Raw genomic sequence first — 12648 nt, 5'->3', positions numbered from 1 at the left:
ATTTACAGAAAGTGTGCAATAATTATTTAAACAAAATTGGGCAGATGCATAAATTTGGGCACCCTTGTCATTTTATTGATTTGAATACTTTATGCACTAATTATTGGAACACAAAATTGGTTTGGTAAGCTCAGTGACCCATGACCTCTTTACGCAGGTGAATCCAATCATGGGGTATTTAATGTGGGCATTTGCAAATGTTTCCCCTCTTTGCATCTCTTCTAATGAGTGGCAACATGGGAGCCTCTAAACAACTCTCAAATGACTTGAAAACATTGTTCAACATTAGGGTTTAGGGGAAGGATACAAAAAGCTATCTCAGAGATTTCAGCAGTCAGTTTCCACTGTGAGGAACATAGTGAGGAAATGGAAGACCACAGGCACAGTACTAATTAAGGCCTGAAGTGGCAGGCCAAGAAAAATCTCATAAGCTGAAGTGAAGGATGGTGAGAACAGTCATAGTCAACCCACAGACCTGCTCCAAAGACCTACAACATGATCTTGCTGCAGATAGTGTCTCTGTGCATCGTTCAACAATACAACACACTTTGAACAAAGAGATGCTGTAATGAAGAGGAAGCCTGTTCTGCATACATGCCACAAACAGAGTTGCTTGAGGTATGCTAAAGCACATTTGGACAAGCCAGCTTCATTTTGGAATAAGGTGCTGTGGACTGATGAAACTAAAATTGAGTTATTTGGACATAACAAGGGGCGGTATGCATGGCTGGAAAAAGAACACAGCATTCCAAGAAAAACACTTGCTACCTACAGTAAAATTTGGAGGTGGTTCCATCATGCTGTGTGGCTGTGTGGCCAGTGCAGGTCCTGGGAATCTTGTTAAAATTGAGGGTCACATGGATTCCAGTCAATATCAGCAGATTCTTGAGAACAATGTTCATGAATCAGTGACAAAGTTGAAGTTGCGGTGGGGCTGGTTCTTTCAATAAGACAACAACTATAAACACTGCTCAAAAACTACTAAGGCATTCATGCAGAGGAACAAGTACACCGTTCTGAAATGGCCATCTCAGTCCACAGACCTGAATATTACTGAAAGTCTGTGGTGTGATTTTAAGCGGGCTGTCCATGGTCAGAAACCAACAAGCCTGACTGAACTGGAGATGTAAAGAAGAACGGTCCATAATACCTTCAACCCAAATCCAGACTCTCATTGGAAGCTATAGGAAGCATTTAGAGGCTGTTATTTCTGCAAAAGGAGGATCTACTAAATATTGTGTAGTTTTTCTGTTGGGGTGCCCAAATTGATGCACCTGCCTAATTTTGTTTAAAGGATTATTGCACACTTTGTAAATCCAATAAACTTCATTTCACTTCTCAAATATCACTGTGTTTGTCTGCTATACGATATATTTAACTGAAATTGCTGATCCAAACAACCAGTGATTTATAAAGAAACGTCAAACGTACATACAACTGTATGGCTGTCACAAATATTGATATCATGCCTCTTGTGTCGGTGGTCTCTGATCACTCACTTATTAGGTTTATAGTCTCATTGCCATGTTTACTGGAACAAGAACCTGAGCTATCATTGCGGTGACACATCAACTGTTCAACTACAATTGAACTTGGAGCCAGGTTCACTGATAACTTAGTGCCACTTATGGAAAATGACCATTCAGTGGACAGTCTTGTGGACAGCTTAAGCTCAGCTCTCACAACCACACTTGATGTGATCGCTCCATCCATATTAAAACCACAGCCCGCCAACACACAGTCGCCGTGGTTCAATGATTACTTACATGGCCTCAAGTACAAGGCTAGAAGCCTAGAACGAAAATGGTGTCATTCAAAGCTAGAAGTATTCCACCTCGCGTGGCATGATGCTATTCCAGACTATAAGCATGAGCTACTGGCTATGAAGCGGGCATACTACTATGGTTTGATCAACAAAAACACCCATAATTCAAAGTACCTGTTTGACACGGTGGCAACACTTATTCATGGACAACCATCGGTAAGTCACTCTCCTTTTACAGCCCAAGATTTCTTAGATTACTTTGAGAAGAAAACAGATAACATTAGGTTAAATATATCCCAGCATGCATGAATCCAACCACTACGCCGTGTTATTGAGGTTGGTGCTATCACTGATATATTGCCTAGATTTACCAAATTTGATAGTATCTCACTGGGCATGCTGATGAAACATGTAATGTCTGCTAAAAGTACGACCTACTTATTTGATCCTATATCAACAAAACTCTTTAAGGACCCGCGGCCCACTCTTGAGCCTATTGTGTTGGAAGTTATTAATCTAATACTAACTTCTGGATCTGTTTCTAAATGTTACAAATCTACAGTGATTAAACCATTACTTAAGAAATCTAATCTTGACCCAAGTGTATTGAAGAATATAGACCGACATCATTTTGTTCTAAAATTCTGGAAAAAGTGGTTTTACAGCAGCTCATGGACCACCTTACTAAGAATAATCTGTTTGAGTCACTGCAGTCTGCATTTAGAACATACTATTCCACAGAGACAGCTCTGACCAAAGTGGTAAATGATCTGCTTGCAATGGATTTAGACACCACTACAGTCCTGGGGCTGTTAGATCTTAGCACTGCATTTCATACAGTGGATCACTGTATTCTACTTGATAGGTTAGAGAATCATTTTGGGATTACTGGGAATGTCCTTGCATGGTTGACATTATACCTAACCAGTCGTTGTCAGTGTGTCTTGTACAACAACACTACCTCTAACCTTGGAACCTTTGTCTAGCACCTCCCTACTTAGTTGACCCAGTCAAACCCTATGTACCGGCCCGGGCTCTGCGTTCTCGGGGTGCAGGACTACTTTGTGTCTGTAGGGTGAATAAAAAGTCTGCGGGCCACAGAGCTTTCTCTTATCATGCACCTGTTTTGTGATCTCCATGCATCAAAAAAAAAAACAAAAAACAGTCAGATTCTTTAGAGACTTTCAAGTCTAGACTTAAGACGCATCTATTCGCCCTCTCATGTGGCTAGCTCACTGGCATAGTATGGTACTATGCTTAAATCATTTTATTTGAAAAGGAACAGGTCTTGGTCTCAACTTTATCTAAATTCTGGGTCTGTTAGTGAAGCTTAGGGCTTGTGGCCGGTGATCACCTTAGTAATTTCTCTGTTTTCCTGTCGACTTACTGCTGATGAATTTGGGTGTAGTTTTTTTTTCCTGCCAACTGATTCTGCTCTTTTTCTCTCTGTCCGAGGTACGGGCAATGTCACATAGGATTGCAGGATTGACGGGTCTAAACCACAAGGGGCTGGACTGATTGTGAGATACGAGGCCTGAAGCAGATGTTGCATGCTGCATTTGAAAGGGACCCCGTCACATGAACAGGCCCACTGACGGTGTGAAGAATGCTGTATGACCTCTGTCTGTGGTGCTAATGCCTGTCTAGACTTCTCATCATTTTCATGTTATGATGTTTGTTTTCCTGTTCTTCTGTTTCTTTAGCTTTGTAAAACTTTGCAAAACCTTGTAATTGTTAAAATGGCCTAAGCAGTGGGTTACCTCTTTGAGTCTGGTCTGCTTGAGGTTTCTTCCTTAATATCATCAGAGGGAATTTTTGCCTACCACTGTGTGCTTGGTCTAGGGGTTGGTAAGGTTAGACATTACGTGTGTGAAGCAGCATGAGGCAGCTTTGTTGTGATTTGGTGCTATATAAACAAAATAAATTGAATTGTATTGAAATTATGTTATATGCTAAGGCAGCTTAGTATCTAAAGGAAAATCACTGAGGGATTGACATAAAACAAAACTAAATAAAATGTTTAGTTTCAGGACCAAATTCACCCAGATCAGATATCTGTCTGGACTCCATGGACAACAATAGCCGGCACATGTCTGTTTGAGGCAATGTTCTTAAATTATTAAATTTAATTAAAACTTAATTTAGCATACTCATAATTTACAGTTTTGGTGAACGATTGTTATTGTTAAGGTATCAAACCTATTGTCAAAAATTTGGGAAAAGCAAGTATCTATCTTCTTCTACAGGTATCCAGGAAACTTCAAAGGCCTTCAGATGAACTTATTCATCCATTTTCATTATGTGCTAATCAATTCTCTTGACAAAGTATCTATGACTTCCAGGTGAAAGAAAAAGGTCCATACTTATACCAGATTCTGGTGGTAACAAGGTAAAATGGGTTTACATGACAAGATGCCACTGTCACCTCGGGCTGGCTCAAAAGCTGGCCCAGAGGAAAACAAGGATCCCAGAGAGTAGTAGCGGCTGACGGTCTTCACCCTGCTGCTGCGGTGTTTAATGCACATAATGTCCAGTGCTTATTTAAGGCAGGCGTTTGTTTTTTTCAGATTAAGGTTTGACCTGGTTATTAAATGAGGCAGGCCCCTATTCACAGTCAGGTGTTTAATCAAGGAAATATGTAAACCTAACTGATGCTGGGATTCCCCGTAGATCATTTGGCACATCCTGACTAAGTATTCTGTTAACATACATATAACAGATTTTGTCCGTTTTAAATATATATAGCAGATTTTGTCTGTTTTATACATAAAGCAGATTTAGATTATAACAGAGAAAATTCGCTGGTCCACCTGAATCCATTATATGCGAGTTTTACTGTATTTCCCAGATGTCGTCTTCCAAAACAAGACTGTCAGGCTGTGATGATTAATCTGACTGAAATGATCTAACAGATCAGATTAAGACTTTATATTTACTCAGTGTTGGAATGGTTTTAGGACGTGGCTATTTGTACTTTGCCATATTAATAAGATTCATACGTGGCTCAGCCTTGTTATTGTTAGTTGTGTGAGGACTGTACGTAGCTTTTGCTGCTTACAAGACTTTTTTAATCAGTGTCCCGTTTTCAAAAGTTCAAGCTTCTGCTGCCTGCTACAGTATGCTCTATTGTTTTCTTTATTTTTCATGGGAGTGTTACAGCGCCACATACAGGTCTGGCACATACAGTGTCTTTAGCGTCCTCTAGCTGACATGGAACGTTATTTACCAGTTTGATAATGATTTTTTTTTCCGAACCGGTTCAGGAACATCAATTTTGGTGTGGAACCCAAAACTGGAAATGTTAAAATACAGTTTCTGTTCGGAAAGAACCAGTTGGGGAAAAAATTCTGGTTCAAAGCCCTACAAACAAAACGACAAAGGCACAGCTTCAGTTACTCTGTTTTCAGTGTGAAACATGAATTTAATGGCAATTTTAAAAAGCGGCGCCATTCAAAGCATTTACAATAACTTTATTTTGTTAAAAAAAATCTAATGGTCTAGACTTGGCTCTTCAAAATTCAAAATGCAATGTGTAGGACGAGATAGAAAATATCACAATAGTCAACAATCGCTGACAATTCTACACAGGGAGATCACCACTGTTACACTGACTACAGGGGAAAAGAACAGAGTCAACAGAGGAGGTAATACTGCTGGCAGGGGAGTCTGCCCACAGCAGAGTGACCCCACCAGACAGGTACAACAGATGACCTCTGACCCCTCCACACAGAGGGCATGATTACACCGCACCAATCCCACATTTACAAGGCACAGCACAAAAGGAGTCACAGGGCGATTCTGTCAACATATTGTCAATGCTGCATCCAGTGGACTTTAAGGCAGATGTTGTGTGGAAAAACATCTTATGTGTCACATTTACTGCTCCACTTCCTCGCTGCTTAAGTGTGTTTTGATTCTTTCCTTCTTAAAAAATGTTGTCAATGTGTAAGATTTAAAGAGTGACCACATCACAGTCATACTCCAGCTGTGACACGTGAGCTAAAAATCAAAACCCAGGCTTGCTGCAGACTCAGTTCCTGTAGACTTTGCGTCCCTCGCTCTCCTTGAGGAAGATCCATATGAGGGTGTTGACGATATCAGGCTGATCCTGCTGCAGCCAGTGGCTCGCACCCGAGATGATGTTCAGACGGAAATGATTCCTGATGTAGAGGCGACACGCTTCTGCCATTTCCTGCTCTATGAAGGCGTCCTGCTCCCCCCACAGCAGCAGCACCGGAGACCTGATGTGGTTCTGTCTGAGTGGGAGGGAGCTTTGGGGAGAAGGGGGGAGAAAGAGAACCCAAGAGCAGTTTGTTGAATTTTTGAATGACATCACAAGACATATTTCACAAAAATATGAAATCAATCAAAGATCAGTGTCACTGAAAACACAAATATAAAGTCTGTCCTTAAAGGTGTTTTCTCAAATGAGCTAAATCCACTTTGTGTTGAGTTCTAATTGTTTTGAAGTACCATATTTCTCCCATAATTAATATTTTTATTAATATTAATAATATAAATGAATAATTTTTGTGCTGATGAAGTATTTATAAGTGATTACATGGCAAATATAGTGAGATTGCTCCTCCGGAACTTACAGATGACATCATTCATTCATCATTGGGGAAAATAGCAATCATCCATGTGTTGCGGTTTTAATCTGCTTTGTGTTGTATTGATTCCTAACACTCATTTCACTCAGGATGCAAACTCCTGGGCCTGTATCCTCCATGCATTTCAAAGCCCTCTCAAAGAGCTCCTAACCTAGCCTAAAATATCCTGGCAAGGACTCCCAGCCTCCTGGCAAAATCCGCCCAAGAGCTGTCTGAGAGTGGACCTGAGCAAGTAGTGGACAGAAACTAATATCTTTCTGAGGAGGCGGGGTTGATCCCGTTGCTACATATGACACAGTCCTCTCAGAGCTGTGATTGGTTGTCACAGAAAGGGGAGGATAAATTAAAAAAACAAATACGCTCCACCCTCCTAGTCATGAATGGACAGTGAAATCAACCGATATATATATAACCTGAACTGCATTAAGATGTATAATCACGAGGATAACTTAATGTTATGATGATGAAACACACTCACTCACTCACTCACTCACTCACTCACTCACTCACTCACTCACTCACTCACTCACTCACTCACTCACTCACTCACTCACTCACTCACTCACTCACTTATCTTCAACCACTTAGTCCAATTAAGGGTCGCGGGGGGCTGGAGCCTATATCCCAACAGTCATAGAGCGTGAGGCGGGGTACACCCTGGACAGGACACCAGTCTGTCGCAGGGCCACATACAGACAACCAAACACATTCACACCCGCACGCACGCCAACGGACAATTTAAAATTTCCAATCAACCTAACCTGCATGTCTTTGGATGTGGGAGGAAACCGGAGCACGCAAACTCCAGAGAGAAAGGCCAGGTGGGAATCAAACCCATGACCTTCTCGCTGTGAGGCAACAGTGCTAACCACTAATCCACCGTGCTGCCCATGATGAAACTCAGCAGAAGTAAGCACAGGTGTAATTTGTTAATTGCATCTGCGGCTGATAGGTCGAGTCTTTGCTGTACCGATCCAGGACCGGCACAGTCAGCTACAGGTGTAATCCGTTGACTGCGTCTGCTGGTGGAACAAAACCCAACAACAACAGACAAAACGGTTGCTTGTCAAATTTTCCTGTAAAGCAACCATTTTTTTTTTTTAAATCAAGCCCCCAGAACAACAAGCTGTTTGTTTATTTATTTGAATTCCAAAGTTGTATATTATGAGTGGACTCTAACATTGGGTAAGTTTTCCATTTGAGGCTCAGAATTGCAAACAAATGTTAAATAAGTCATATGAGATTGGAATAATTTACTTGAATACTAAAGAACAATATTGTAGTAGTGCAAACAAAAATAAATTTTATAACTTTTTTGGCTAAAAACAAAAGGGACTGCACCTTTAATTAGCACTTACATAATGGGGTGTATTTTGCACGTGTTGTGTCACAGATGTTTTGTTCAAAATATTATCCAGGAAGGCGACGAGCTGCACTTGGAACATGACGAACATTTATTTACAAGCTTAAACAACCGACAGGTCTCCATTCACTTTGTCACCTTACTTCTGCGCTCTGCTCAAGGCAGATGCATTCTTTTATAGGGCTGTTCAGTGCCCCTCCAGGTAACAAGTGAAAACAATATGTTTTGATAATAGGATTAATAAATGGAATAGTTTTGACTGTGTTGAATGTTTGGTCTCCAAAGTAAAGGTCAAACAATGTTGACGTCCATTGGATTCTATGACATGACATGGTATGATATGTTACCCCATAACATGATAACTAAGGATGACAGAAGGTGTGAACTATTTCTTTTTTGAAACCCTATTAATGCAACCAATAATTTGCACCACTTTTTATCAAAATTGGTGTAACTTTCTTTTGACCCCTGTACAAACTTAAACTGACCTTTGTCACCATTCTTGCTGTTTTTACCCCATAACTCCAAAACATTCAGTCGTAGATCATCCAAACTATACCTTTTTGGAATCTTTGCGATCGGACAAATAATGTGGTATAGTTGTCAATATGTTCGGAGCATTTTTAATTTCTGACCCCTGTGTAATTCCTCAGTTGACCCCTACCTGGCTGCCTATTGAAAATTCAAGTGGCCAGTTGGTTTTTACAAAAGAGGAATGTCTAAGGAGTACTTGTGCCGAATATGGTGCTTGCTTCAACATTTGAACAATTATTTCAGTTATCTGCTGCACTAGGCAGCAACCCAGAGATTCCGGCCCTGAATCAGTAAAAGGTCAGAGGTTAAATACTGGTGTTGATGAAGCAGGATGACAATCAGCTGTGAAGACGCCGCTCTGACAGATCCCACGTGCTGCATTGACAGCAAGGGTGGAGCCCAGACATAACCCACAGCTGACCCCACCTTTGAAACAGAAGATTGCCACAGTCAGCTTCACCTCAGCTCCACTTGGAAAGACAGACAGGGCAGGAACCAGGACAGACTCTGACATGTCTGTCTATATGCGGCCCCATGATAGACAGGCATCCTGTCCAGGGTGCACTCATACCCTATGCACTCATACCCTATGACTGCTGGGATAGGCTCCAGCCTATCCCAGCCTTTATAACTCCCAGCCTTTATAACTTAAAAACGGGACCGATGCTAACGCGTTAGCATGTCTATGGCGTTTTCAATGTTAAAGTTAGCATTAAGCTGTTTGCATCAGCACGTTTGTGTTGATTTGTTTTCTGTATAATTAATGGCTCAGCGTTTGTGTCGTAAAAGAGTCAAATTGTAATTTTTTTAATTTATTTTTATTCATATATTATAGCAACAACAATAACAGTCTACATAATAGACAATAATAGTCAATAATAATAGACTAATAATGTTATAATACAGTTTTAGGGAAAGAGACAAAAAGAACATAATGAAACAAAACACACCAGAAAAGATAAAACCACGTAACAATGAAAATAAATAAATACATATAGAAATAACTGTTTCCTGTGAACACCTAGTGAGTAGCCTACTCTCGTTTAGGTTTTGAAACCTTGTTTCTGAAGTGTTTTTGTGTGATGTGCACAATTTTCAGTATTTTGACTAATACTACCAGTCATTTACAAGCCTAGATAAACTTTGTAATAGAAAAAAAAAATCAGCCTGTTTTTGATTATTAACATTTACTTGTACTTTTACTTTCAATACTTGAGTACATTTAGTTGTACATTACTTGTCATACTTAAGTACAATAAATACTAGATACTTTAAGTCTTTTACTTGAGTAGCATTTCAATCAGTGAACTTCTACCAAAGTCATTTTTTTAATGGGTACTTTTACTTAAGTGTGATTTTCCGGTACTTTATACAACACTGTACATAAGTCAATGAATCTTATTATTGCCTACCTGAAGACATTCCTGTAGTAGTTGAGGGCTCCTGTCAGAACCCCTGGTTGTGACAGTGCATATAGGTAGGCCTCCAGATCCTCTGTAGTGAACCATCGGCCTTTTCTGCCTATTCCTGTGCTGCGGCTGGTGAACAAAGCCTTCAGAGCCTATGGCAGAGACAGCAGGACACGTTGTTGTGGGAATGCTGCAGTCTGAATGAGTCAAAATCTGTATCACTGTCAGTGTAAGACGAATCACAGACAATAGATAAGGTGGTGAAATCACATGTCAGAAGTTGAAATTGAATTAAGTTACAAGTGAAGGTGTTTCTAATCAACAAATACAAATGCAGCCATGTTGAACATGATCTCATTAGCAGGGCAAATATGTGTAAAATGCCATTACAACTGTGCATTTCATGGCACCAAATTTGGTACGGCCATTGTTTGATGAAACACACAATTGTTTCAGACATTTGCCCTGCTATACAATAAATGAACTCTGTCTTACATTTGATCAAAATGTTAACCTTGAATCTTGTCCAGGATCATCCACCAGTCTCACACGTCCCTACAACCACAACACCAGTGGAAAAACCCTGAATCATGGATAGCAACCACCCAGGCAGACAACTGGTCCATGCTCACCTCTTGAAAGTAACCATCTATTTGCTGCAGCCAGGTAAAATTTGTGCATGACCTTGGCCTTTCCACTTGCTGGGATCCTCAGTACTGTTAGCATCACCAAACACCTCTGTCCAGCATCCTCACAACTCCCTATGCTCTTCCCAGGCATCTCTCAAAGTAGAGGACCCTGTGAAATTAATGTCACTGCAGAAATTAGTGCATGTCTCCACAGTTCAATACCTTCACCACATACAGTGGTGGTGGGAACTTTGTATGTGCTTATCATGGGTATGAATGTCATGGTAATCTTCAGATTTTAATGATGTCTTTGAATTGTTCTTTTGCCACGGTGGAACGATTGTACAGCATTCATTAGAGGTGGGCAATACCAGGAATTTTGGTATTGATCCGATACCAAGTAAATACAGGCCCAGTATCGCTGATATCGATACCGATACTTTTTCATATGTAAGCTTCATAGATCCAAAGGATCCAGAAGACCTAGGATAGAATTTCGCCAAACATTGTACGTGACAACAAAATACTTTAGTATCAGAATCAACATTTTTGTTTAAAAAAATTATCACTCAACACAACTTAAAACAAAATCTCCTGAGGTAGAGGGCTGACAAACCACAATACAAGGGTGCGCTGCTCCATGTTGTGTGACACAGCGCAGCGCTGCTCTTACAGAGAGTAGACTTTGATGAATCTGCGTGCGCAGCAGTCAGTGCGTGTGGGAGAGAATAAAAGCTTGAGTATAGATCTGTTTACACAAGGATCGTTCAATATCAGTACCAGCGTTGGCATCGATATTATCGATATTAGGATTGATCCGCCCACCTCTAGCATTCATCATTAATGACTTAAAAAACAAGAAGTGAGTGCACAAGTTTGAATTTATTTTGGATCTTCTCTAATCCACAAAGGATTAATATTATACATACAGAAATGGTAAATGGACTGCATTTATATAGTGCTTTTCCATCTGCATCAGACGCTCTTTCCACATCAGTGCCTCACATTCCAGCCCAGTCTCACATTTTGTTTTGTGCTCCCATGATGAAATTAGTCAAATTTTCGTGATGTTTTTTTCTTTTAAACTCACTATGCCTAACCCTACTCCTACCCCCAAACACTAACCTTAACCATAACCTAATCTTACTCCCCCCCCCCCCCCCCCGCTTCACTTTTAATTTCGTGCAGCCATGACGGATTGAATTAGAATGAATTTGTGCTGCTGTGATGAAAATGAGGCGCTTTTTGTCACAATATCACGAACCAATAGATTAATGTATATTTCGTGCTGCTGAATCATTACTTGCCGTGAGACTGGGTTGCATATTCATCCCGATGTCAGGCTGCTGCCATGCAAGGCGTCCACTACACACCGGGAGCAACTACACACCGGGTAGTTTCTTTTTGCCAGCATGAAAAGGATGTCTATGTTTGGCCTGACCCAAACACACAATGATCTCAAACACATATCAAAACTGGTTGTGGGTTGGATAAAGCAGGCTAACATTAAGTTTCTGGAATGGCCGTCCCAAACCCCCAACCTCAACCCTATTGAAAATTTGTGGACTACGTTTGAAAGCCTGGTCAGTGCCAGGAAACCAATATAAATGAACTTGTTAAGGATTTTATATATATATATATATATATATATATATATATATATATATATATATATATATATATATATATATATATATATATATATATATGTTATCACTGTTAAACATTTGTACCTTCGTCTTCTTTCTTATGAAAACGGTGTTGTGCTGTTTGCACCTAACCCCGAGAATGTATGTGTTATTCAACCTTGTTTTAGCATGCTGGGGTCAATCTGAACTGGGAATGAAGAGCTGGATGTACTTATTATTATTATTATACAACTTGTTTTTGTAGCCGCTAACGACTGGGAGTGAAGCATGACGGGGTCAGTCATGAACTGGGAGTAATAGACCTGAAGGTTGTTTTTGACTGTTGTGACGTGATGCTTAGTGTGAAGACCAGGACACTCCAGGCAGATGCACAACAGCTGATAACTGCAACAGACGAACGAGATGTGCTGACCTCCGACGATAAGAGTAAAAGAAAGAAACTGTTTGTCCTTACAGCTGCGCTTATTGACGTATGTGTTTATGTTACGGGAAGAAACTTGTCTGGCGTTGTCCCCCCCTTAGGACAAGTTTTATGATGTAATGAGGGCATCTCTAATAAAAAGAGCGGGAGCACAGGCCAGACTTTAGTGTAGCCTTGGTGTACAGCCTGGCCGCACTCCGCGCGTGATTAATTTGACTTTCTGTCTCACTGGTGTTTCTTGACTCTGTTTGTCTTATCAAAGGTT

General features: G+C 40.4%; 1 protein-coding gene across 1 annotated transcript in view; it reads right to left on the bottom strand.

The window, feature by feature from the left end:
• Window positions 1–5152: 5152 nt before the first annotated feature.
• The window catches only part of ephx4 (epoxide hydrolase 4), a 128658-nt gene continuing 121162 nt past the window's right edge, over window positions 5153–12648 (bottom strand). The window contains exons 6-7 of the mRNA XM_034180719.1: window positions 9688–9836; window positions 5153–6036 (exon numbers count right to left, since the gene is read on the bottom strand). Of these exons, the coding sequence (XP_034036610.1) occupies window positions 5796–6036; window positions 9688–9836 (390 nt within the window). The 3' untranslated portion in view covers window positions 5153–5795. The remainder of the gene's footprint in view (window positions 6037–9687; window positions 9837–12648) is intronic.

This window comes from Thalassophryne amazonica, chromosome 10, assembly GCF_902500255.1.
Source record: "Thalassophryne amazonica chromosome 10, fThaAma1.1, whole genome shotgun sequence".
Taxonomy (NCBI): Eukaryota; Metazoa; Chordata; class Actinopteri; order Batrachoidiformes; family Batrachoididae; genus Thalassophryne; species Thalassophryne amazonica.
This window is presented reverse-complemented; position numbering and strand designations above follow the sequence as displayed.